Below are 27,859 nucleotides of genomic sequence, written 5' to 3'. Positions count from 1 at the left end.
GATTACTGCAACTCGCTGTTGGCTGGGCTCCCTGCCTGTGCCATTAAACCCCTACAACTCATCCAGAACGCCGCAGCCCGTCTGGTGTTCAACCTTCCCAAGTTCTCTCATGTCACCCCGCTCCTCCGCTCTCTCCACTGGCTTCCAGTTGAAGCTCGCATCCGCTACAAGACCATGGTGATTGCCTACGGAGCTGTGAAGGGAACGGCACCTCCATACCTTCAGGCTCTGATCAGGCCCTACACCCAAACAAGGGCACTGCGTTCATCCACCTCTGGCCTGCTGGCCCCCCTACCTCTGAGGAAGCACAGTTCCCGCTCAGCCCAGTCAAAACTGTTCGCTGCTCTGGCACCCCAATGGTGGAACAAGCTCCCTCACGACGCCAGGACAGCGGAGTCAATCACCACCTTCCGGAGACACCTGAAACCCCACCTCTTTAAGGAATACCTAGGATAGGATAAAGTAATCCTTCTAACCCCCCCCCCCCCCCCCCCCCCTTAAAAGATTTAGATGCACTATTGTAAAGTGGTTGTTCCACTGGATATCATAAGGTGAATGCACCAATTTGTAAGTCGCTCTGGATAAGAGCGTCTGCTAAATGACTTAAATGTAAATGTAAATCTTAACTGGCTGCATCACCGCTTGGTATGGCAACTGCTCCCTGTCATCCAGAACCTCTATACCAGGCGGTGTCAGAGGAAGGCCCTAAAAATTGTCAAAGACTCCAGCCACCCAAGTCAGTCTGTTCTCTCTGCTACCGCACGGCAAGCGGTACCGGAGCGCCAAGCCTAGGACCAAAAGGCTCCTGAAAAGCTTCTACCCCAAAGCCATAAGACTGCTGAACAGTTAAACGGCTACCCGGACTTTCTACTTTTCACCCCTACCTACATGTACATAGTACTTCAATCAGTCACCTAACCAAACCTATATGTACATATTACCTCAATCAATCACCGCAACTTCCTCGTACCCCAGTACACTGACTCGGTACCGGTACTCCTTGTATATAGCTTGAATAAAGCCTCATAATTGTTATTTTATTTTGATCTATTTGTTAATTTTCTTACTTTAACTGCATTATTGTGAAAGGACTCGTAAGTAAGCATTTCACAGTAAAGTCTACACTTGTTGTAATTGGTGCATGTGACAACTCAAATTTGATTTGATGGATATGTTTGTATTCCACTGGTAAGACACCACTCCTCTGACAATTCTCCCTCACCTACCCTCTGTTTGGCTGGTTGCTTGGTTTTAACACTGTCCTAGATGGTGATTCCATTCACTCTATTGTTACATGCCATGTAATGTTATTGTGAAGCTAGCTTTATAACTACTGACAGTATCACAAAGGCAGTGTAGAGGACCTCATCAGACTATATCTGATATGTGTTCTGTTGAGGGTGTCAATTTACCACCGAATGAACATGCTCTGGTATGTTCCTGCTAGCTGCCAGTCAGTCAGGAAGGGGCAGGGTCTGTATGTATCCTGCAGGGTTGCCCAGATACCTGTCCGTCGCTCAGGGAGCCAGCGATGCCGATGCCCCTGCTACCTGCTCATCTCCCAGATAATTAATGTGTACAAGGAGCTGCTAATTGCACTTCTCACTAATGATTTATGGGATTTGGGAAGGGGGGAGAGGAGGGGGGATGGAGTGGGGGTGTACGTCTGTGCTGGTGCAGTCAGAGGGAGTGCAGCTGGGAGACGGGACATGATTGATGAAGACTGTTTGGATCTGCTGTCAGCGTAGAGCGACAGAGACAGACCCACACCCTCGGCAGCAAACTAGGGGCTGCGATAGGACAGGGATGGCTCTGGAATAGCCAGGTCAGAGACGCACACATAAGCACTGGTCAGCTGTTCTCACACACTTGCCTTCATGTACCACCACACTGTTCATGACACTTGTGCAGTATGCGGGCAAAGGCACAAATCCACACGTCGAAAAAGGAGAGAAACGAAGCTACCACAATTATTATCTAACACTTACTCATGCATGCAGGCGCCTCACACACACTCACACACTCATAGTTATTCACTCAGTGAGTGATGACTGACATAGTGGATATTACTTTCTGTAAAGAAATAAACCCTTTATCACTCACTCTCTCCCTCCCTTCTCCCCCCCTCCCCCCTCTCTCTCTCTTCACAGTTTTTACAGTTTGACAGTGAGCTGTCCTGTTTCAAGGAACGGCTGCACGAGCTGGAGATCTCCTTTCCTCCCAGGTATGAAATCCTCTCAATGTTTCCTTATGAATCAATGTCTGTGAACCATACCGATTCAACTCAATCACTCCTGTTATTTAATAGGGGATTATAAACAAATGTTGTACTCTTGGTCATTGGATTTCTTGTACCACTCCATACTGACTAATGTGGTCTTTTAAAAAGACAGTTATTCCATAATGTTATGGTACAAGAGCCAAAAATCACCAATTAAATCAATAATGGTCTTCCAGGGATGTAACTATCTATTACACTGCACAGTAATTGGTGCCTATATTGGTACTTAGCTATTACTGTCTATTATCCTGTATATTACCTACTTCCCCTGTCTATAACCCCATAAAGTGCCTACTCTCTCACCTTCACTATCATTGCCCCTGAAATGGCAGTCCTGACTCTTATACCCTTCACATCTCACTCTAACCATGTGCAAGTTACAGTAGCTACGATACATAGTTATCCAGGACTCAGTCAACAGTGTAGGGTACCGAAAAATGGAATAACTTTTTTGGAAGTACACATTCTATCCATTGGTAAGAGTGGGTTATGAAAAGAAAGGGACCTTCCTACTAACCTCACTACAGCACCACATCTTTGAAGAGCAAAGTAAATCAGCAGTGTACTAGAGGCTGATGTTTTGGTCCATTTAGGGTATGGGGGCCTTAACATTACTCACTCATCCCTCTTGGCCCAAATGGCTTTGTCTATGCCAAATATATGTTTGATGGTTATCAATTGTTTAGTATGATTGGATGTGCTCCTAAAATGCTCCCCTGGGTGTGTGTACGTGTATTTGGTTGCATGTGCACGTGTCTGTTCTTGCTTGTGTGTGTGTGTGTGTGTGTGTGTGTGTGTGTGGTGTGTGTGTGTGTGTGTGTGTGTGTGTGTGTGTGTGGTGTGTGTGTGTGTGTGTGTGGGTGTGTGTGTGTGTGTGTGTGGTGTGTGTGTGTGTGAGGTGGCCTGCATTGATATTCCATCACGGTGGGAGTTGGGGGACATTGGGGCGGGGGTCCTGCTACTCTGTCTCCTCTTCCTCAAACAAATGCATTTGCAATTAGCCCTTTCAGAGGAGAGGGAGGGAAAACACACACCCGGCCTGCATCGAAATATGTCTCGGCGCTGGCGCGATAATGGTGCTTGACCTTTGCCGACAGTTGTGACTCAATCAGTGCAGATAATGAAACGCTGTAATCAAACAATAATTACTTGATAAACTGCTCTAGTGGCGGGCAAGGGGCGGGGCAGGCAGGGAGTGTGTGCATGTCAAGGTCCTGGCAGTCACTGTTTTTAAATGACTCTGTCTCTTAATCAGGGACCCCATTTACATCGCTTTGCATAAGTGACGGCTGGATTTATTGTCCTTTTACACTCTGTGACTTTTGCGCCTATCTATCCATAATATAATATTGAATCATCGTTTCCCTGCCAGGTGAATGAACAGGCTGCTGTGAAAGAATACAAATGATTTCCACCTATGTGGAAACATGATTCATCAAATTGATGAGACCTCGGCACAGCATCGGAAATGTTATTTGATCCACTCAGTGTCTGATACAAGCCACGTCATTGTAAGTGGTGTAATGAGTAGAAATGGCATAGTTAAACTTAAACAACCCCTCCTCCCATTCACATAACACACACTTGCACCAACAGACACACACACACACACAGCGTGTACATACTCCCCCCTCCCCCTGTCAGAGCTCCCTTGTGCTCCATGAGCAATCAAGCAGTCAAAGATTGTTCTCCATCACATAGCCTGCTCCGGACCAGCCCCTCACCATCTGTGAGGTTATTACTCCCCTTAACACAGGCCATCAGAGGCCCTCTATACACACACACATGCTCGCTTGCATTCAATCGATAAGTCAATACTGGTCACTCGTGTTTAATCTATCAATGAATCCTGCATGTTGTAGTCTGTCCACTTGTGAAATTGAGTGGAAAACCGTAGCCTAGACGTCGCTGTATTTTAGGAAATTGAGCATGTTGCCAGGTATAAAGATGTCATCAAACCCGCCATTATTTTTGTTTAGAGATCAGGGCCTGTATTCTCAAAGAGTCTCAGAGTAGGAGTGCTGATTATAGGATCAGTTTTGTCTTTTTAGATCATAATGAGTAAGATTGTATGGACAGGGGGGACCTGATCCTAAATCAGTATTCTTACTCTGAGACGCTTTATGAATACAGGGCAAGAACTGTAGGTATAAGGTTGTGAAAATGTGTAACAGCGAAAAATGATGATCCTCTCTCACCCTCAACCAGTCTGCAGTAAAAGACCAAACACTCCAAACTGGAGGTTCCATTCCATTTCTTGAATAAGACACTATAGTGTTATTGAGACTATACGTTATTTCATTGTCTGTCCCATACATACTCGCGCGTCGTGTTTGCATTTATGGAATGTGCAACAAGCTGTAAATTCATATTGCTCACCTTCAAGAAGTTGTCTGTCAAAGTTGGCCGTGACATGTCTAAGCACTCGGCCATCGGGGTGTGGAATTTGGCCGCAGCCCGCGAGAGTTGTACCTGGTGCCAGCTGGCTGCCGCACGCTAATAGGCTAAGCGGTATACCATTCATACAGGAGTGCACACACACGTTTTTTAAAAGGCGATGTCTGTTGGAGTTTGGTAGTTGGGAATGAGGCGCAGTCTGTCAATTGGAAACCAATCACATATGATCTAACTAGTAAGCGCCATCCATTCCATTAACGCTCTTCTGAGCATTTTCAAGAAAGGTTCTTGTGCAAAGGTTGACTATCATCTTTGTAACAAATGACAGCATGGCCCCAAGACTGAAACTAACTGAATGGTATAATTACAATTTTACATTTGATTCAGTTTGCTGGAGTAGCATAACTACGGTAATCTCCCTTAAAACATATAAGGAGGTTGAGTAACTTATGTTATTCATATATTTCTATTGATTTAGGAGAAGGCTTTTAGTACTGCCCGTTATCAAATTTATTTGCCCTTTTTTTGTCTAAGATCGATGCAAAAATGTAATTTAAACCCTGGCTGGGGGTAAATTCAGTAAAACAATGAGAGAGTAGGGGAATAATTTATTCCTGCTTTAACCAGGTTACCCTGAATGGGTTCTGAGGGGATTTTCAGCGTCATCAGACAGACTGCGGTTCTATCTCCATACGGCCCCAAGAGTCCGCTACACAGAAAGAGATATGGAGGAGGTGGAAGGGGAGATGGAGAGGTGAGAGCGGAGAGAGAGAAATATGGGAAATCGCTTGAGCTAGAAAGGATAACTACAGCCCCATGCGTCTGTGTTTGCCCAGTCTAGACAGGGCGGGAGAAGCGCGGAGTAGTGGAGAGGGGCGAATCGGCCAGGAGGTCATGAGCTGAGGAGGGGCAGGGTGGGTGAGGAGGGCGGCTGATAAACAGTTGTCTCTTCACCGTTTGGTGTTTAACAGGAAGCCGGGAGCGCCCCGGGACCAACCTTGGCAAGTTAGCATACATTTTCCAAACATGGCGGGTCTATGAGGATGGGCCGAAGAGTGACTTCCCCCCTGGGAAAATACACAGCATTTACAGTGCAGGGGGAAGAAAACCTTGAGAAAAACAAATTACCTGTGCGGTTGGCCATTAGTTTAGGGAGGAAAATAGCATTTGGTCCAATGACATAAGTGTTGATCTGCCAAATCTCCAGGACATGCTCTCAAAACACTAATCCATCCCTTGTCCCTTCAATAAAGACAGAAAACAAGTTTTAGTTGAAAACAAGCAACTGAATGCTTTGCATTATAATTTATGGCCATCTTAGATTTTCCAAGAGTTCACCAATGGATAACAGCACTTTACTGAGTGTAATGTTTCTTCATTGAATAGTTGAATTTGTGAATGTGTCATTAAGGCCATTGGGAAACAGTTCTTAGAACAATGACTCTCCTTTTTTAATTTTTTATTCGATTTTTTTATTTCGTGCTATCCAATTGATAGTTAGTCTTGTCCCATCGCTGCAACTCCCGTACGGACTCAGGAGAGGCGAAGGTCAAGAGCCATGCCTTCCGAAACACGACCCTGCCAAACCGCACTGCTTCTTGACACACTGCTCGCTTAACCTGGAAGCCAGCCGCACCAATGTGTTCTAGGAAACACTGTACAGCTGATGGCACAAGTCAGCGTGGATGCGCCCGGCCCGCCACAAGGAGTCACTAGAGCTCGATGGGACAAGGACATCCCGGCCGGCCAAACCCTCCCCTAACCCGGACAAAGCTGGACCAGTTATGCGCCACCTCATGGGTCTCCCGGTTGCAGCCTTCTGCGACACAGCCCGGGATCAAACCCGGTCCGTAGTAACTCCTTTAGCACTGGGATGCAGTGCCTTAGACAGCTATGTCACTTGGGAGGCCCTACACTGGCTCTCCAACTCTCCCTGCAGAATGAGGAAGACATTGAGATCCCGCCCCCTGGGCATCTTAAGAGTGATGTCACTGTGTGTGTATGTGTGTGCGTGCGTGTGTCTGATGGCAAGCCAAGTGAAGGACATTCTTGTTCTAGCTCCTCTCCTCCTCTGAAAGGTTCTCCTATACTCCGTCGGAGGCGCGTGACTCAGTTTATGAAGTACCACAGATGTTCGTTAACTACTGTAAGAGAGGGATTCTAAGGCACGCACACACAGCTGGTATTATTCGCTGGAGTGTAGAGGAGATTGAGCGTTATCATCAGCTGAGGAGGAACATTGTTTCACACTCAACACATCAATCATTCTAACTGCTGGTGAGCCATAAAAAAAATGACGAGGGGCTTTTGTTGTATGATGATAGCTGGTCATTTCCAATGGCCATGTGTCTGTGTGCTTCTTTGCTGCGCTGATGCTTTCAATGGGATTAGAGGGAGCCTTTGTTTAAACTCCTCTGGTACATATAGGGGTTAAATAGACGCTCAAGACTTTCTCTTGAGTGAAAGGGGGGGCTGCAGAATAGATGCAGCTCTTTACACATACAGAACCTCTTGGACAGAGTGTAGCAGTCTGTCCAATACACACACACACACACACACACACACACACACACACACACACCACACACACACACACACACACACACACACACACACACACACACACACACACACACACACACACACACACACACACACACACAACATGTGAACACACACACACACACACACACACACACACACAACATGTGAACACACACACAACCTCTGAGCAACCTGTGGCATTTGACACAGTGTTTGTGTTGGGCCAATGTTGTGGCGGAGAGCTCCCCAACCCTGAAATGTGGAGCAAACATTCAGGGAGATTTATTGATAGCAGTTTGTGTGGCTGATCTTTGTGAATGAAAATGGAGGTGTCTCTCTTCTTTTCCTGCTCCCGGCCTTGTTTTGCCAAGTCTCCCCTGACAACGGTAAACAAATATGGTTGAGCGGGAGAGGTATCATTACATTTCTCATTTTTTTACATTTTCCAGTGAAATTAAAATAACCTGACAGCTCCGCCAATCTCTGCGTCCGTACAGCCCCGTAACACTGAGTCATGTGAACTTATCCCCATGATGCCCCTCCTGACCTCTGCCCTTGTGTCATTAATACTCTAACAACTCTTATCTCTAGCTCCCTGACGATATTCACTAGTTTATATTGCCCTCGTTAAATATGTTTGGCTTGTCACTTATTTGGCTTTTCACATATTGGTCATTATGTAGAACAAGATAATGGCATTTGGCCAGGAGATAGGAAATGTGGAACAGGATGGAACAGGGGCCTGGCCTGTATGACGCTCACCAGTGCTGTCTGACTGCAGCCTGGGGATAAAGGCTCTCAACTGGCCTGGTGAGGCTGAGTGATACCAGACCTGGGTTCAAATACTATTTTAATTCATTTAAAATACACTGCTCAAAAAAATAAAGGGAACACTTAAACAACACATCCTAGATCTGAATGAAAGAAATCATCTTATTAAATACTTTTTTCTTCACATAGTTGAATGTGCTGACAACAAAATCACACAAAAATAATCAATTGAAATCCAATTTATCAACCCATGGAGGTCTGGATTTGGAGTCACACTCAAAATTAAAGTGCAAAACCACACTACAGGCTGATCCAACTTTGATGTAATGTCCTTAAAACAAGTCAAAATGAGGCTCAGTAGTGTGTGTGGCCTCCACGTGCCTGTATGAACTCCCTACAACGCCTGGGCATGCTCCTGATGAGGTGGCGGATGGTCTCCTGAGGGATCTCCTCCCAGACCTGGACTAAAGCATCCGCCAACTCCTGGACAGTCTGTGGTGCAACGTGGCGTTGGTGGATGGAGCGAGACATGATGTCCCAGATGTGCTCAATTGGATTCAGGTCTGGGGAACGGGCGGGCCAGTCCATAGCATCAATGCCTTCCTCTTGCAGGAACTGCTGACACACTCCAGCCACATGAGGTCTAGCATTGTCTTGCATTAGGAGGAACCCAGGGCCAACCGCACCAGCATATGGTCTCACAAGGGGTCTAAGGATCTCATCTCGGTACCTAATGGCAGTCAGGCTACCACTGGCGAGCACATGGAGGGCTGTGCAGCCCCCCAAAGAAATGCCACCCCACACCATGACTGACCCACCGCCAAACCGGTCATGCTGGAGGATGTTGCAGGCAGAAGAACTTTCTCCACGGCGTCTCCAGACTCTGTCACGTCTGTCACGTGGTCAGTGTGAACCTGCTTTCATCTGTGAAGAGCACAGGGCGCCAGTGGCGAATTTGCCAATCTTGGTGTTCTCTGGCAAATGCCAAATGTCCTGCACGGTGTTGGGCTGTAAGCACAACCCCCACCTGTGGACGTCGAGCCCTCATACCACCCTCATGGAGTCTGTTTCTGACCGTTTGAGCAGACACATGCACATTTGTGGCCTGCTGGAGGTCATTTTGCAGGGCTCTGGCAGTGCTTCTCCTGCTCCTCCTTGCACAAAGGCGGAGGTAGCGGTCCTGCTGCTGGGTTGTTGCCCTCCTACGGCCTCTTCCACGTCTCCTGATGTACTGGCCTGTCTCCTGGTAGCGCCTCCATGCTCTGGACACTACGCTGACAGACACAGCAAACCTTCTAGCCACAGCTCGCATTGATGTGCCATCCTGGATGAGCTGCACTACCTGAGCCACTTGTGTGGGTTGTAGACTCCGTCTCATGCTACCACTAGAGTGAAAGCACCGCCAGCATTCAAAAGTGACCAAAACATCAGCCAGGAAGCATAGGAACTGAGAAGTGGTCTGTGGTCTGCACTTGCAAAACCACTCCTTTATTGGGGGTGTCTTGCTTATTGCCTATAATTTCCACCTGTTGTCTATTCCATTTGCACAACAGCATGTGAAATTTATTGTCAATCACTGTTGCTTCCTAAGTGGACAGTTTGATTTCACAGAAGTGTGATTGACTTGGAGTTACATTGTGTTGTTTAAATGTTCCCTTTATTTTTTTGAGCAGTATACTTTATCTGGGCTTGATTGAGCTGGTCTGGTGCAGTGGAACCGATAGAATACTTGCAAAAGTGCAAAGCCCACCCATCTGGCACTCCAGGACTAGAGCAAACGCTTCAAGTATTTGAAAGATTTCTAATAGTATTTGAACCCAGGTCTGACTGATACACTAGGTTTTACCTCGCCAATCCTCTGTACTACCCAAACACACGACTGACACTTATTGGAAAAACCTATGAGTCATATTCCAGCAGGCAGTCAAACATTAAACCCCACATGAAGAATGAGTAATGGTGTAGTGGCTTTGAGAGAAGTCCCCGTGTTGAAGTCAGTTCATTTTTCATATGCGGTTATAGCCCTACACACTGCACATTTGACCACATCATTTACAATGCTTTCCACCATTATGAATACATATTATTCACAATGCATTATACATTACACACAGCCACCGGTGGTTCATAGAAACTAAACTGTTTAGGTAGCTGAGCCAAGCATGGGCGCCTGACTTTGTCTGGAAATAGGGGTGCAGAAGCTTGGGAGGGTGAGGTTTTTGACTTTTTTTTTGCGCCGTTGTTTGGAGCATTGTCACCATGAAATTTTTTTTTTATTGACTTGTCTCAGCATCGTACATACTTGATGCAAAGTGGGTGGAAAAGGCATATTTGGTCAATATTACTTACCCGGCACCAGGATAAAGTGACTAAGGGAGCAGTTGGAGTCGGTGAGGGGACACAATTTTGGGGGGTTACTGCATTGGAATTATATTGAATTCTACCTATATCACTCTATACCACCACAATAAACATAAAGTTCAAATGCCGAGACCATTGAGTGATTTTGAAGTGACAGGTTGGCGTGAAATCTGTAGCCCATCTTTGGTGCGCTGTACCGGCACAATGAACAGTGCCCTACACACTAAAGCAAGGCCTATTTAGCAGTAAATATAGACTATGTAACAGGTGAATTACCCTATGTGAATGAAGCAGTACACACAGCTGTCTTATACAAATAATGCAAACTAAATTCTGAAAGTAGTAGCCTAGTTATTCATGCAAAACAAAATACTGAATAGCAGTTTGGCTTAGAACACCAACACAACTGCGAATGAGAAGGAATGAATGTGAACAGATCAAAACACCGGTAGGCATACTATAGGGCTATAAACCAAATATCAGATCGATAAAGGCATGGCACAATCTATATTTTGGCTAGTTACATTAACAGTAAACAAACACAGTAAACAAAAGGAAAATACAAACAGCCTACTACAGCAAGATGCAGCCATGCACAGCTGTCTTGCCAAATAAACAGGCCTATAGACCCACTTCAAACATGAAACATCATGCAGCTCTTGAGTTCACGCAAAACTTTGCAATATGGCACAATACACTTATTTTTCTCAAATGCGACCCACCCATGTGATCAATTAAGCAATGCCGACCGACCATAAACACGGTTCCAAAACGTACAATTCCATTTACAACCATGAAAAGCAGTATGCTACTAAGGAAGCCTACATTCTATTTCTATGGTTATCTATTTCTACAATGAAACATACCGATATGTAGCTATACCCAGGGGCGTCATTTGGGTTCTTGCATTGGAATCATGTTGAATTCTGCTTATATCACGCTGTACCACAATAAACATAAGGTCAAATGCCGAGACCATTGCTTTTGACCAGGAAGGCACAGGTTGTCGCGATATCTTCGTTGCGCTCTATCAGCACCATAGACAGCGCCCTACACACTAAAAAAGGCCATTTTGGCAATGAAAATATAGTCTGGCTAAAGAAGTCATTTTGCCATTCCGTACCCTAGGTGTTTGCAGAAAATGACACCACTGGCTATGCCACCAAGATTTTGATCAAAAACCAACCAGCTAGATTTTCTTACCTTTTCAGAAGAGTTGAACTTTCTGAGTAATCGATAATTCCATTCTCCCCGAAATCTTCTTTTAAGGTCCCCCTCAAATGCCAGTTGGATTAGTTGAGCTTTCCTTGGGTGTAGAATGTTTTGTCTGTGCTGACTGATCACGTTTGTCAAAGTGGAAAAATAGTTCTTGCCCAGCTGCCTGTCATTAACAAGTGTTGACACCTCAGTTTCCATAGCACTCCGAACTTGTTTTCTTTTTACAGTGCAATGTATTTCAAATGCTCCTTGCTTGATGTTGGCCTTCCGAATCTTTTGCTTGCTTCCAGTCAGAATATCTGCCTTGGATGAAGGCTTTGTCTGCATTAGCATTGGACCCAATACAGAACTTTTGACATGGGAACCAAAATTCTGCATCTGCAGTAACCGAGTATTGCAGCCACTCTGGTCATATGAACCAGTTGCTCTTACATTGACATTGTTGGACAGAAAACCTGTGACTAGGGTAGAATTCTAGGCTAACCTGGGCTTGCTGTCTCTGTTCCAAGATCGTCAGGAACAGTCGGAGGTGGAGGGGAATGTGGAGCCATTATCCTGGCGGCACTTGTGGAAGGGGGGTAAGCTCTTCACAGAGAGCTAGCTGGAGCTCGGCAGCATCATCGCTGCTGGGCTTGCTGGCGGCCTCTGTGTGGTTTGGTTTCTGATATCCATTGTGGCAGATTAGCTGGTTAGAGCTAAATACTCTAGGCTAATAACATTAACGCCTTTTACAGCTAGCTAAGAAGCTAACTAAACTCTGTAGTGGTGAATTGGGTGAAGCAGCTTCAACTGTAAACTTGACCCATTCCTTATAAATCAAAAATGAAGGTGGCATTTTTACGTTATTCACATAGCCTACCACAAACGAACAGTGCTTTTTATGGAAACCCGAAGGAGTCATACCTAACCATCCGGTGGCTTTTTATAGGCCCGCTACACACACACACACACACACACACGCCAGGCGACAGGCAGCAGCGATACAGATTTCGTGGCAACCTGTCATGCAATCTTTTGAACTTTTTTGTTATTTTTATAGAGGGACATGAAAAAAATGAGGTGGCAAATGTTTCAACTGAGAGGGATAAGTCCCCTTTTGCCCCCTCATGGAGCCGGGCCCATAATCAGAACTGTTTTATCCAGACACAAATATCCTGTGTTTTTTCATTTGGTGCGTAGTCACATACAGACACTGTCACTGTTACTTTTATAGCTGAATGAAAACATTTTAACAATGTGATTTAACCGATTGAAGTTGGGAAAATATAGTCGCAAAAATGCTGAATGTTGTTAAATGCCTGTAAACCGCTTGGGGAGGAAAATTATTTCAGATTTAATCATGTAATATTAGGCCTACTGAGTATTTCTCACTATCTACTTGCGAGAGCTACTCATTGACAGCCCGCGAGCTACCAGACATGCAGTTTTCTGCTAAGGTGCAACCTTTGGTAGGCTGATGGACGGCTACTCATAGTCAAAGTTTGCGCTACAGCGAAGCCAAATCAGAGATGCCCATGCTCATCATGGTTCTTACATGGAAAGTGAAACGATACAATGAATTTGCTCGTGGTGAACACAGGTCAAATTATACAGTAACAACAACACCCCTGGACCAACACCATCGGACAACGATACGAATATATTTGCAGGTGCTTTTTCATTTTAAACATCAGTGGTGCGACACGTGTTTTCTAACCGCACTGAACCAAAACAGTGTTGCCAGGAGCAACGCAAAACGTTGAGTGGACAAAGACATTCGTCTTGAGGTGACTGGGGAGAGGGTGCAAAATGCAACTTGTTAATGATTATGTCATATGTAAAATGGACACATCTATGTTAATGCAGACTAGCTCAAAACGTTGCTAGACATTGAAATGGAGGAAAAAAATGAGTTGCCCCTTACAGACTCCAAGACATAATCCATTCTGAGATCACGCTCAAACATTGCAAACTCAAATTTGTCCCTATCATCTCACAACTTATTTCAGTCTGGCGCCTGGTTGGTAACTGTTTGTCTTGTTCAGTATTGTCACTTGTTTCTCTGTCCATGTGTTCCTGTTTTGTGTACCTTATTAAAAAATAATAAAAACATTTGATCACAAAAAAAAACTAAAGGAATACACTGAAAATGAGAAATTACCCAATGGATCATGGTAATTTTCTGGTAAAAAAAAAGTGTGTGGGGGGGGGGGGGGGTGCAAAAATGTTTGCTCCCCTATTTTGAAACTGGGGGTGCAGCGGCTCCATTTGAGAGCCAGGTGCACTACCACCACAGTAGCCTGCCTGAGGGACAGAAGTTTGGCCAACGGACTGGTGCTCGTGCATGTGCTTGCATGCGCAGGATCTGTCTCACAGTGAGCATGGGACACTGTCATACACACAGGTGGGAGATTTGTTGAGTTTATCAGCTCGGCCCCATTAATTAGTGTAATTAGTCTTGCTGCGGGCTTTAAGTGCCCGATAGGAGCTCCGGCCCGTACGCCCACTCGCCCCGTTTGCTTTCAGATAAGTTTGTGAGCGCCTTAATCGAACACATTAATCACACAGCACTCCCCAAAGCCGCCACTCCGGTGTTTGCTGTTGCATTAGGACCTGTTATCTCAATTGGGGCCATTGGAGGGTGGGGTGAGAAAGGAAGAGGAAGAGAAGGGCAAGACTGCCTGCACAGTTATCGTTTAATCGCCATTGTTGAGTATTGTTAATCATTTTATACGATGATTAAGAATCTTTTAAGATTGCTATTTTATCATCAAAAACAGTGATATCAGTTTTGTTTTTTAATGTGCACCACAGCAATTTGCTATGAGAGGTTGAATACTCCATTATGTTTCCCTTATAATATAGAGATAACGTAGTAATTTAGAGGCAGTTCACTGTATGGACTAAATGAAGAGTCTGTAGCTAGGCCACCCCTGAAGATGGCTTGATCCCGAGCCACTTTGATGACTTTGCTCTTTTCCTCCAGCACTCTGTTTTTCTCTCTGAGCCCTCTTTATCCCATCTCTTCTTTATCTCTCTGAAATACTTTCATCCTGTGGATCCATCCTTCATCCCTTCTTTAGCATACCAAAACCTGCTCCATTTCCACATGCTTAAAGTGCCATTCATGCTAATTGGAGGCTGTGTGCTCTGTAAGGAGCCTGTAAGGAGCCCTCTGCAGGCCTATTTGTTCACCCAGCGGGGGGTGCTGTGTGCTGGCCGGATGTGGGTACCTCTCCTCCCCTATTCCCACCCCCCCGCCGCTGTCCCATAGTTCTCAGTCTGTGTGTCTCACTGGTCGTCATGGCACAACTGTAACATTGCCTCCTGTGCTGTGGCAGCTGTCCCAGTGCATTGTGTATGTGTGCGAGCGTGTGCACGTATGCGTGTGTGCGTCAGGGGGTATTTACCAGGCCTCTGTTTGCCCAGTTGGTTCCCTGCCTGGCTGCCTGAGAGTAACACACTCTGCCTTCATGGCTGCCATGTGACAGTGTATGTTGGCCTGCCTTGCACATCATGGCTGATTGGCCTAAGAAGGTGCCTGTGTGTGTACTCACAGCCACCGGTTAGCTAGGTAAATGTGTCTTATAGGATGTGTTAAATGTGTTAACAGGACAAAAATATTTAATCAGATGGACCCATCTGACTGACTGATTGGAGAATACTAGGAGGGGTCTCCAAGTCATTACATTATAGTGAAACACCCTCATATGCATGCACACACATACACACACACACACACAGGAAGGTGCGCGCGCACACAGAAACAGAATAATCACACATGACATTTACAGTATGTAATCCCAGATACACTTTTACTTTCAAGTCTTATTATGTCTTCACCCAAGCTTCTTGACAATAGTGCTTTGGATAATATAGGACGGCTGTGGTTATTTTGTCATTAGTTTTACTGGCCCCGGGCGAACGCGTGTTGTGTTACGCGACGGTGAGCCCAGTGTGTAGCACTGAAGGAACAAATTGGATCGGTATTACAGTATGTTAACCCGGTCCTATCCTGATGAGCCCCGCAAACAAATTGGATTGGTGGCATGTAAATCTGATGCAGTTTGATGAGCTGGAGGGCCAAATTGAATTTTCAACAATGTAAATCTGTATCGGTTCGATGGGTTTCCCGGCGGGCCCGGGCTACTTAAATCATCCGATTGTTCCTCCTGTTACCAGATACAATCTCACTTGGCCATTTGCCACAGCACTAATCTCTTTTTGATGGCTGCATAAGGATGTAGCTGCTGTACATTTCTGAGAGAGAGAACACGGAGACTGAAACTCCCTCTGCTCTGGCTCTTTCTCTTTTCTCTCTCTTTTTCTACCTCTTTCTCTCTCTATATATCACACTCGCATACTCACTCGGCTTCTTCCGCAGCAAGATCTTCAGACCCTGTACAGTTGGCATGGATTTTTCCTCACAAGATTGCTCTGATTGAGCCATCCTTCCATGTGTGTTCACTCAAAAGATTATTTCCAGAAAGTCAAAGCTGTGTATCTAATTGGATTCAGTGTTTTCTCCTTTTCTGTGCTTTAGCCCCAAACTTAGAAACTCAATTTGCAAACTAAACTCATTTGTTGGCTATGCCTTTTCAACGATCTACATTAGAATACACAGAATTGTATTTTATGGACCATTGTTCTATGAACCTTATGTAACTGATGATTGTGTTTTTGGGTTTGTTTCCACAGTTATCCGTACAGTGAAGACAGCAGTCAGGGAAAGCAGTACATGGACACCAGATGCCCTGCCTGGTGTGACCGCGTCCTCATGTCTGCCACAGCTAAAGACCTGGTTTTAAAGGTGAGTTTAACCTTGTGTATATATTGCCAGAGACCTAGCCTTAAAGGTGAGTTTAACCTTGTGTGTGTGTATATATATATATATATAAATATATGTGTGTATATATATATATATATATATATATATATATATATATATATATATATATATATATATATATATATATATATATATATATAGCCAGAGACCTGGTCTTAAAAGTGAGTTTAAGAAGCTCAGGCACATACACACGACGTCCGGCCAATAACAGTCAGTGGCAGACCATCACCCTGTGGTTATTTCTGATTCAACATGTAGAATCTTGGATTGTCATCAGGGATGTCTTCACACTCTTGGTCTATGGGAATCTGCTCTTACTCTATCACTCTCTCCTCCATTCTCTCTTTTTCTTCCACCCGCTTTGTCACTCTCACCCCCCCCACCCACCCAGATGGAGGGATGTACTGTGTGTGAATATTCATCCAGAGAGTTAAGCCCAGTTGTCCACACAGACAGTATATATATCCCAGATCTTATAGAGTGCCAGTGGGCCATAACGGCTCTATAAAGCTGGAGCTCTTGTGCTCCCTCTGTCTGCTCATTCTCAAGAGTCAACACATTGGCGCAGCCCAAAGCTGTGGCCCACCACCCTGCCCAAATCCGGGAGAGGCATTGTGAACTATCAACCAATCTGCCAACTCCGTCCCTCTCCGTTAGCACAGCACCAGTTTGGGCTCCAGACTGTTGTCTTTCCCCAGTTGTTTGCTGGATTACATGACAAATGTACCATGCCTAGTCCCTCCCTTCTCTGTTCCCGTCTGGCTATGACGTTTAGAGAACATGGCGGAGCTGGAGAAGTGTTGCCTGGGGTTGGATAATACAAAACTGTTTCTAATACCTCTTTGGCACTTGGCATTTACACAAAGTGGATTTCTTAACATGTTTACTAATCAAAATCAAATCAAATATATTTATAAAGCCCATTTTACATCAGCAGATGTCACAAAGTGCTATACAGAAACCCATCCTAAAATCCCAAACAGCAAGTGATGCAGATGTAGAAGCACGGTGGCTAGGAAAAACTCCCTAGAAAGGCAGGAACCTAGTAAGAAACCTAGAGAGGAACCAGGCTCTGAGGGGTGGCCAGTCCTCTTCTGGCTGGGCCGGGTGGATATTATAACAGTACATGGCCGTTAAGCCCAGATCGTTCTTCAAGATGTTCAAACATTCATAGATGACCAGCAGGGTCAAATAATAATCACAGTGGTTGTCAGCACCTCAGGAGTAAATGTCAGTTGATTTTTTTATAGCCGAGCTTTCAGAGGTCGAGACAGCATGTGCGGTAGTGAGGCAGAGAGAGATGGTCGAAAACAGCAGGTCCGGGACAAGGTAGCACGTCCCGTGAGCAGGTTAGGGTTCCATAGCCGCAGGCAGAACAGTTGAAACTGGAGCGGCAGAATGACAAGATAGCACGCCTCGTGAACAAGTCAGGGTTCCATAGCCACAGGCAAAACAGCATAAAAACTGGGTTGGCAGCACGACCAGGTGGGATGGGGACAGCCAAGGGCTCAGGTCCTCTGGGTTGGAGAGAGGGAGGGAGGGAGGGAGGGAGGGAGGGAGGGAGGGAGGGAGGGAGGGAGGGAGGGAGGGAGGGAGGGAGGGAGGGAGGGAGGGAGGGAGGGAGAGGGGGGGGGGGGGAGAGGGCGGGCGACTGACCCTAGCCCCCTGACACATAGACTATTGCTGCATAGATAGATACTGGAGGCTATCAGCCTAACTTAACATTTTCCATGATACTACAAGTTTGACAAATGCGTCCTTTTTTGTGTGTTTTCCCTGTTGGTTGCAGTTGTCAGCAAAGGAGTGTGTATAAATCTGTCATTTCAATTTACGCTCAGATGTCCCATTTTTCCTTTAATCAGCCCAATGAATAGATTACGTTTCTCCACCTATTTGATTACTGTGGTTTTTAAGGTGACAAGAGGAAAAATGTATTGTGTCTAAAAATGCACTCTCACACTTGATTAAATTGGAGATAGTCCCTGACAAGAGAACTGTTGGAAGGCATCTGATGTGATTAATGAGACTAGGCCAGCTCTAGATTTAAGTGAAGGCAGCCACATCGACATGGCATGGCAGGTGTTCAGTAGGTAGAAAAGGGTTAGAAATGGGGTAAAACAGAGAGATACTGTCTGAACTTGTCCTAAATGAAAACGCCTATTTTTGCTTTCCGTTGCAAAACGCTTTCCGACGGTGTGCACTACTGAACATTACCCTGTATGGGGAGAAACTGGCCGGCTGTCCATGGAGAGGAGAGACCCTTTATTGACCACAACACCAGAGCAATCCCTTCTTCCACAAAAGCACTTCTCTTCTGTAGCAGTGCCTGCCATTTATCTGATGGTCTCCAGGATAACAGCGCAGTACAGTAGTCCACTCCACAGTGTGAGTCTGCTCACAGCCACACACATCTTTGAGCCCCAGTACACAGGCGGGCTTTCCTTTGTCTGAACAAATGAGAATCATTTTTTTCTGTGCTTCTCATCTACTGAAGGCTATACAGGAAGGTTTGGCCTATCCCCCATTCCAAAACGCTTAAAGAGCCACCAAAAAGCCTAGCAATTGGTTCTATAAATAGTAGTTCTACAATTGATTTACTTTCTCAATTACAGGTTAATTGTTTAGAATTAAGGGAACGGGCTGAGTCTCCTTATGTTAAAATGTTCACAGATTGGCTGATGATGCACTGAGCATACACACACACACACACCACAGACACACACAAACACTCAGTCACTCCCGGGCAGCGTTACAGATTGTTGAGACATGGGCCTGTAAACAGGCGTCCGAGTGGCATCATCTATCATGGCACGGTCGGTTAACTCGCCATCATGTTATTTTCTGCTTGCCGAGCCCTAACACGCCAAAGGTTGCCCGCCGCCTTCGCGGCACAGCGCCGAAGGGTGGAAGCGCGGTAATGAATGCTCAGCGGAGCGAGCGCTCTGTTTCTGCAGGAGGGCCCTGGTAATTTGTTTATCTGTCTAAAGATTATGCAGGCTGAAAATCCACAGTTTTATGCTGCCTTTGTAAATTATCAAGTCTGTATGTGATGAATGTATCCAGGGCTGCGGGAGGCAGCAACTCAGGCATTTGGCAGGCGGTTGGGGAAAGTGCTAGAGCGTGGCCCCTCAGAGAGTCGGAGTGAGGTACCCCACCGCAAGGTGCACGCCAGCGCACCGGTGACCTTAGACTAGCAGGATAGGTTTGAAGTTAATTTGGATTTAAGTTTACGGCCCATTCTGAAGCTACTCTTGTGTTTCTTCTCAAGTGGCGGTGTTATTCACCTAATCACAGCTGACTGCTCTGACTATTTAAAAAGGATTTAGTTCTACCAGATAAATATGATTTATTATACTCTAGACCCGAGATGAATGTCTGTGTTTGACACTTCCTTTGTGTGAGATATGGAACATGATTTATTCATATGCTGAATCAGTGCATTTGTTTGGGAGTTATGTCTACTCACTCAATTCAATCTTCAAAGAAATGGTGCAAATTGAGTTTTAAAGCTGTATTTAACACCATTTAAACCCTGTTGTTAGTTATAAAGAATGCATATGCATTCAGGGGTAGGCTAATACTTTAGGACCAGATTTACTTATAGCTCACGAAATGTCTAAGATAATAAGATTCCTGTAATAACATTGTTCAATTTTATCAAAATAAACAAATGTTTACCTCAAAATGGCAACGAATACAATTATTTTGCACTCTGGTAGGAATATTTTCTCTCAATTATGTTTTATTGTTTGTTTACATGCTTATACTACTCTGTATTCAGCGTTGTGTTAATGTGTTGCATTTTTTTTCTCAGCCTGAAAATGAGGAGAAATACTTGGTCTACGACAATATAGGGCCCAACGTCTGCATGGGGGACCACAAGGTAACATCACAGGCCTAGCTCACTTCTGGGTTGTATTGTGTTGTGTGTGTTTGTCTGTCTGCATGGATTTGTATGTGTGATTTGGCTGTGTGAAATCAAGTACATTATTTAATCATGTTCTATTGTTTCAATTGAAAACTAAAAGTTTGCACTATTGAAATGTGGGGTTTCCAGTCATTTTCAATGAATGCTATTCTGTATTGTCCTTGATTTTGAAGAATATGACTTGTAAATTAGATTAGTACAACTACCTTATCATAACCAAAAACTAGTACTCCATTGACCTATTACTGCAATTGCTTATGAACATATTCTGCATGTGTCTATAGTGAAACCAAAAGTTGGCTGTGAACAGTCATATTGAGATCAGAGGTTCTTTTGTCATGCTGACTTTATAGACAGTATTTAACGCAGTCCCTCCAGACTGCAATGTTCGGCAGTGGCTGTTAAGCTGACAGAGAGAGAGAGGCGCCTTAAAGCTGAAGTCCTCAGTCTTTCATCATTACATACTGTAGACTGGACAGTAGTGTGTGTGTGAGGTGACCGGAGCAGTGAAACAGACTCCACCAGACCTAGGCCAAGAACCACACGCACCCGCTAAAATCACATTCTGCTATGTTTAAAAAATGTCCAATGTAGTTAGCACGCAAGAGGAAATATGTGCACCCCTGGTATGCGAGTTTAGGCTGTGTGTAATGGATGGTTGTGTGTGTGTGTGTGTGTGTGTGTGTGTGTGTGTGTGTGTGTGTGTGTGTGTGTGTGTGTGTGTGTGTGTGTGTGTGTGTGTGTGTGTGTGTGTGTGTGTGTGTGTGTGTGTGTGTGTGTGTGTGTGTGTGTGTGTGTGTGTGTGTGTGTGTGTGCTTTAAACTTGTATTGGCCCCCTTGCCTTTGGCCCTTCCACTCAGGGCAGGACTGTTGCTAACTGTCTTATTTGTCTTTCTTTGTCCGTCTGTCTGGCAGCCTGTCTACCTGTCGTTTCGATTAACAGCCGGGGCAGGTAAACCTAATGCAAATAAGCACAAGTGTTGTAACGTGCAGTGATGTCGTGGTAAATATTTTTCTTTATTATTATGAATAAATGATTGTTATTATTGCTTTTTACTGTTATTATTATTATTATTAACAATAATATATTTATTATTATGCTTTCACTTCCTTTATCTTTTGCATTTTTTCCCCCTTTGTATAACACATGGCCTGATGCTGATGCAGTATTCTCATGGCGTGTGTGTGTGTGTGTGTGTGCGTGTGCATGTATGTTTTCTTTATTTTGTCAGGGAAGTGGTGCCAAAGGGTGGAGAAGATCTCTGCCTGAAGCGCCTCTGTGATAAGAACCAAGAGTTGGACACCAACACACACACAAACACACACACGGAAGACCCTATACAGACTGTTCAGCAGTGCTGACCAGTTGCAGTTGTTCTAACACTTCATCCATACAAGCTGTTGTTTTTCCACACAGCACATCAGTATCTGGACTACCCACCCGAGAGACGTTTGAGATAAGACACACCTCACTGACCTTACCATTGCTACGCACCCCATTCCCCCAGAAAAAGGAAAAAACTATTTTACAGCCTTGTTGCCAAAACTCTAGTAGAAATCAGTCTTAACTACATTATTTTAGATACCATACTTGCAATTGTAGGTATGTCTCTATGTATAGGAGCTACTTCCATACAGTATGTAAGATGTTTTTAAAAAGTGCAATGCAAAAAAAGTTGTATATCTATATTGTTAGGTTTATTTGTACATTGGACAGTATAACATAGAGTTGTTGATGGTTTTAGTGCCATTGTCTCTCTTCTGACCAAACTTTGTGGTCCCACTGTTTAGAATATATACATATTTTCGGTTCATTTCAATTACTTTTTATTATTTTTTATTATTTTGTCCGTTGCTGACTTGTGTGCCTAACACACTGCCATGCCTCACACATCAGCTGAATCTCATTTTATATACTGTACTTTTTAAAGAGAGAATTTATCATTCTTAACACAATTGTTATGAAGTATATGGAGACAATATGGCTGCTTGGGTGTTCCATCAGCCATGACCTTTGAATCTATCATTACAAGTGAGAAAAAAAAACACTTTTTAGCCAACATGATTCATACAGTATAGCGTATCCAATGATGTTTTAAGCAGTGCCATAGACCATGCAAGTATATAAGATTGTTTCATATATAGCACTCACATTATTCTTATTCTTATTCTAACTTATTTCTATGTAATGATATTATGGTTCTGAATGTGATGTTTTTAGATAGGCTTTGGTATTCTTAAAAAAATGTAAATGTGTTTTTTTTTTGTGTGTGTTTTCTACTGCATTATAGTGCCAAGTATACACAGAATGAAGTGTGAAAAGTCAACATAAAATACACCAGTCCAAATGATAGATAAAGGCCTTGATTATACATTGTAAAAAAACAACAACAACAACGCTAAAGGCAGGAAAGACTTGGAAGAATTGCTTTTTAATTTTGTATGTAGCCTTCAACAGCCTTCATTGCTATGTTGCAAATAATTTCCTCTCATCGCTCGTTAGAGCATTAAACTGCAATTAGGGGAGGCTGTTGATGAAAAGCGAACGTTTCCCCTTATTGATTTAATTTACTACACTACAGAGCTCAGACTGTGTGAAGCCGTTAGATTGCTCCTTGAGTTTTCCATCTAAATCACCGCAAGTTGAAATGATTTTGTGCCTGCTGCAGACTTCATGTTGTCTTGACAGTGTGATTTGGTTCGCGGGCAAAACTGCTTGTTTTTCCCGCTGGTCACGTGTTAAGAGAAGCAGCAGTTTGTTCACTCCTTTCAGCAGATAGAGATTATATTCTACCCAATGGACGGCATGGCCTCTAGTGTTGATTATGCGGTTCTCAAGCAATAAAACCATTAGAACAAAATGGGTGTTTTGTCATTATTCCACCGCATCTATCACTTCAGCATTGCGTCTGTACCACACAACAAGATGCTATTGACAACGCCTACTTATTTGTGGATCTTGATCAACGTGCATGCATGGCCAGTGGACACAACCCTACTGAAGCTATTAAAGTTCAAAGATGAATATTTCCAAAAATGTTCCTGCTTCCATGATGAGGTTCGTGGTATCACATCAAGTTAAACCATGCAGCCTAAAGTCTCCACGTTGGTAATTACTCGGATATAGGCATACCATATGAGTATTGCAGATAGCCTGGCCCTGTAGCAGAGCTACAGAAAACGATGGATGATGAAAAGTGGCCAAATTCTGTTTTCAAGTTAGAACCAGCGCAGTCACGTAATAACTCCCCAAAAATGTAATAGAGCAATAATGAAACGTGTATCGAAATACATACAAAATGCAATATGTAGTTAAATGGATTATAGCGCTATGGAAAATTATATTTGTTCCAAAAATGCAGCTTATTAATGAGGACTTTAATTAGCCCATAGAATAGTAATTATGCTATTGCGCTTTAAGCATGAATAAATGTATAATGTCCCAATATTTAATAACACCTACACATCAGAGGTGTTAGTTCAACAACAACAAAAAATCGAACTGTTCTGAAACGTGTGAAGTCTCAAATACTTAGTCGAGATATGCTAGTCTTCACACTCTTCTTCAAACTATTATTTCCACATTAAAGTGCAAACAATAAATTGGCCTAAGCTATATAGGTTGTAATTTGGGGTTGTGACGCAAACGTATCTAGGCTAACCTAAGCAACACCCCATTCCAGTTGCCATTTAATATATGGCTTTGTAAATCTAAACATTTTCATTTTTGGAACATAGAGCAAATTATAATTATATTTTATATGTAGCCTATATTTATGAAATTCACTAGGCTTTGTGTAAATGCATACAGTAAGTAGGTCTAGCATTTGTAGGCCTGATCACCACCATCACAACGCCGTTGTTTAAAAAAAAAAGTCACATCTTGAAAACAACTAAAGTTTCACAAGACGTAGGCCTATTACGAGTTTAGTATAGTCCTATACTTTCACCAACGCAACTAACATTGAGCTATTCGGACTTGGGCAAGGTTTACAAGAAAGAACTAAAAGGGATCCAAAACATCTTTGATGGTCTTGGATAAAGGAAGAAAACAGGTTTCCGATTATTATAATTTACCATACCCGCCTTTTTCAGCAATTGAGTGGGTCCCAATCAATTTCAGACTATTGGTAGGCAGCCTAATTCAATGAAGAGTAATTTCAGTGAAGTGGAACAAAATTCCATATTAAAAACAAACGCTTGTTAAATAATTTATTCATAATACAAAGTTTTTTTCCCTCCATCTTCGCGGAAGCAATAATACTCTCTTATTCCAACAAACGATTATCCAGTTCTCTATTTTTGTTTGATGAAGTGAAACAAATTCCTTCAAATTATAAAATAAAACAGTTTAGATCGTTAAAACAAGCTTTTTACATAATTTACAACGTTTGCATTTATACATTGTGTACCTTGAATTTAAAATGGTAAAGGTGGAGAGATGGGCGACATTATTCTGCAATATATAACAAAATGAAGCTATAATATTGAGAAGGTATATGCTTATCAGGATTTGCGGGAAAAGCCTGCCATTTCTTGTTTACATTGGTTTAATAACATAACTTACTCAGTAAAAAATATATACATCTCACATTTTCGTCTGTACAACATAAATCATTCATACCACCCATCAGCGCCCTTTCTCTCCTTTTGAACAATTTATACCCTGGTTAAATTAGCTTTAGAAGCATCATGGAGTGTTTGAGTCTTTCCTCGACAAGTTCTCAATGTCATCACAAGGTGTCCGAGCTATTGCTGCATGGACTGATCAAGGAAAGGTTTGTAGCCTTGTGCTTTTTCAGAAGTCTCGTGATTTTTTCGTCATCTGAATTTGGGTCCAGAGGTTTGTTGTACTCATCATCGTCCTCATTGTCCGAGCTTTCCTTCATCTTCTCAGTTTCAGAGTCATGTTTCTTTTTGGCTGTGGCCATTTCTGCTGCGTGTCTCTTCCGCCATTTGGTTCTCCTGTTTTGAAACCATACCTATTGGGAGAAGGAATAACATACAATTAGCCACTTAATACATACAATAATAAATAAGATATTCTTGGTAGTATAGGTAGAAATTATTATTCCAATATAAAAGTCATTATCTGAGTCGGAGCCAAGAAAATACTAATAGCTCCAATTGCATAATAATGACAACATGATAACAACATAGGCTAATGCCAATAATGTTAACCATATTGCCAATAATAATAATAATAGGCCTACTAATACTAAGCATGCTAAACATATACTTATAATATACCATACTACACACAGAACAGCCAAATATGCCAATATTAATTTTAAGACAATCATCTATAAATAATGGCTTCATTACATTTTAATTCATGTCAAAAGATAACTCAAGTAATAATAGATACCTTGACTTGACTTTCAGTCATTCCCAAAGAGTAAGCCAGTCGAGCTCTTTCTGGGCCAGCAAGGTATTTCGTCTGTTCAAAGGTTTTCTCCAATGCAAAAATTTGCTGTCCAGAAAAAGTTGGTCTGGAGTGTTTTTTCTTGCCATCCTTGTCGAGCATCATGTTTGCTTGAGCTACAAAAAAGATTGAAGAGTCTAGTCAAAAATATGTAAACACAACAGTGATTAGTATTTCAACATCAGTAGTAAACAGTTCTCACGATTTCACTCTTGGAGAGGGACTTTGTGTTGACTAACATAGCTAGGCTTGCACATTAATTAAAACACTGAATATAAAAAGCAACCAATATAAATGGAAAGCCCATCGAATCATTATGTATAGGTCGTCAATATAAGCTAAGTTATTAAAAGTAATTTACAAGAAGCAGCACAAAATAAGCTACCCAACAAATTCAACAGATGTCTGCATTAAAAAAGTAAAACATTTTTGAGCAGCCTACAGACATTTTTTAAATTTCTATAACTGCGTTTCTATAACATTTTGCACTCGACACAGCCAGACAGCGAACTTACTAGGACAGGGCACTCGAGGATCCCTCCAAGGGGAGCTCTGCATCACTCCAGGCCAGAATATGGGTGCTCTCCCCGGGAGCTCCGTCAGGGGCTTCGGGTACCGAGAAACGGCCGCTGGGTTAAAGTACATTCCTGCAGTGGTAGCCAAGCCGTTTATCCTTGGAAAGCCCGAGAGCAGCTGTCCAGCTGAGTTGATAGGTCTACCCAAGATATCACTAATTCCATGTGGTGTCCCCAGGGCAAGCTGCGAGTTCAAATGAGTAAGAGAATGCGCCTTGAAGCCCGCATGATTCTGCAAAGTGTAGGGAAATAAAGACGTCTTCATTTCGGTCATGTTGTGCAATGCTGCCAGCGGTGTACTGCCTAGGACGAAAGCACTCTGCCGGTTAGCATCCATCTGCCCAACAGCTAACATTGGAGAGCATGAACCACCAAATTCGCTCGAGTAAAAATAACAATAAACCGAGGAAAGGAATATAAAGGTGCTGAACTGGTTGATAAGCAGAGGCCACTACAGGTGCTTCAGACGTATATCCTGGATTACCGCAGCCACTGAAGGTTGAAACTTCCGAAAACAAAAACACTTATTTAGGAGAGAAGTACTCTTGCGTTGTCGGGCAATAGTTTGATCGAAAATGTCTCTCCAATTCAGACTGTCAATAGTGAGTTTGCCGCATGCGTCCACAGCGAGAATCCACTCGGAAGTTGGAGGATCTGATTTAGTTTTTTGGTGGTTTTGATGGTGACCATAAGGGTCGGCTTTCTTCGTAAATTGACTCGAGCTATGGTGTGCGTGAAGCGGGATGCACTGATAACGGCGGAGCCACCTGCATACGCATTTTCCCCATTGGATAATGTTGAGTGAGAGTGCTCTCTGATTGGAGGGAACGCACTCGGGTACTTTTCATGTGCGCCACTTGGACATAGCCACACTATTAATGCATTTAATATATTACTGTACTATTAATGATGCATCGTACTGTAGAAATAATTGTTTCAAGATTTGACTAAAATGATGCATATACGTTATGACCCATTACCGATGACAATGTAAGTAGGCTACATCATTAAACTCAATAGAATTATGCTGCAGGGCCTACTGATGTCATTGTTACCAGTGATTTGAAGGAGGTTGAAGATAAGATTACACGCATTTCTAGAAGACACATCCAGTAGCCTATTAATTGAAAAGCACGCTTTATGTGTAGGCTATGTGTTGTTGATGTGTAACAAGCATATAGAGTACGCTTTATGTGTAGGATATGTGTGTTGTGGATGTATAACAAGCATAAAGACTAGGCATACTTAACTAAAGTTTGCCTTTTAGAAAATTGTTAATCAAATCGATTTCAGAGCCAGATAAAATAACTGACCACAATAATTGATATTTTTCTGATGCCGTAACGGATTCATTGGGGTGCATAGTTGTGTCGTTATCTTGAAATGTTCTGTAAATGCTGTAAAACAATTAAATGTTTTAAATATATTTTCGTTTAAAACTACCCTTATCTTTGTTTCATGTGATACAGTTAATCTTTTTTTTTTCAGTGTGCGGGTCTAGATAAACTCATAGATAGGCTAAGTGAGTCTT

The 27,859-nt window shown here is 43.2% G+C and overlaps 2 protein-coding genes across 3 annotated transcripts in view; one reads left to right on the top strand and one right to left on the bottom strand.

Annotated features, from left to right (window-relative positions):
• The window catches only part of LOC106576776 (inositol polyphosphate-5-phosphatase A), a 281,297-nt gene extending 258,108 nt beyond the window's left edge, over positions 1–23,189 (top strand). Inside the window, exons 12-16 of one of the 2 annotated variants that reach the window (XM_045700743.2) lie at positions 2,151–2,224; positions 16,250–16,361; positions 20,215–20,283; positions 21,244–21,280; positions 21,561–23,189. In XM_045700743.2, the coding sequence (XP_045556699.1) occupies positions 2,151–2,224; positions 16,250–16,361; positions 20,215–20,283; positions 21,244–21,280; positions 21,561–21,598 (330 nt within the window). In that variant the 3' untranslated portion in view covers positions 21,599–23,189. Of the gene's footprint in view, positions 1–2,150; positions 2,225–16,249; positions 16,362–20,214; positions 20,284–21,243; positions 21,332–21,560 lie in introns of both variants that reach the window. The other variant, XM_014154171.3, reaches the window with a different exon arrangement.
• Positions 23,190–24,526: 1,337 nt separating this feature from the next.
• Positions 24,527–27,100, bottom strand: LOC106576777 (homeobox protein Nkx-6.2). The gene is made up of 3 exons (XM_014154174.3): positions 26,269–27,100; positions 25,697–25,869; positions 24,527–25,310 (listed from the first exon to the last, which is right to left on the bottom strand). The coding sequence occupies exons 1-3, from the start codon at positions 26,681–26,683 to the stop codon at positions 25,062–25,064; spliced, it is 837 nt and encodes a 278-aa protein (XP_014009649.1). The 5' UTR covers positions 26,684–27,100; the 3' UTR covers positions 24,527–25,061.
• Between the last annotated feature and the right edge of the window lie 759 nt (positions 27,101–27,859).

Source organism: Salmo salar, chromosome 18 (genome assembly GCF_965601325.2).
Source record: "Salmo salar chromosome 18, fSalSal1, whole genome shotgun sequence".
In the NCBI taxonomy this organism is placed as follows: Eukaryota; Metazoa; Chordata; class Actinopteri; order Salmoniformes; family Salmonidae; genus Salmo; species Salmo salar.
The sequence above is the reverse complement of the archived record's forward strand: the minus strand, read 5'-3'. Positions and strand labels throughout refer to the sequence as shown.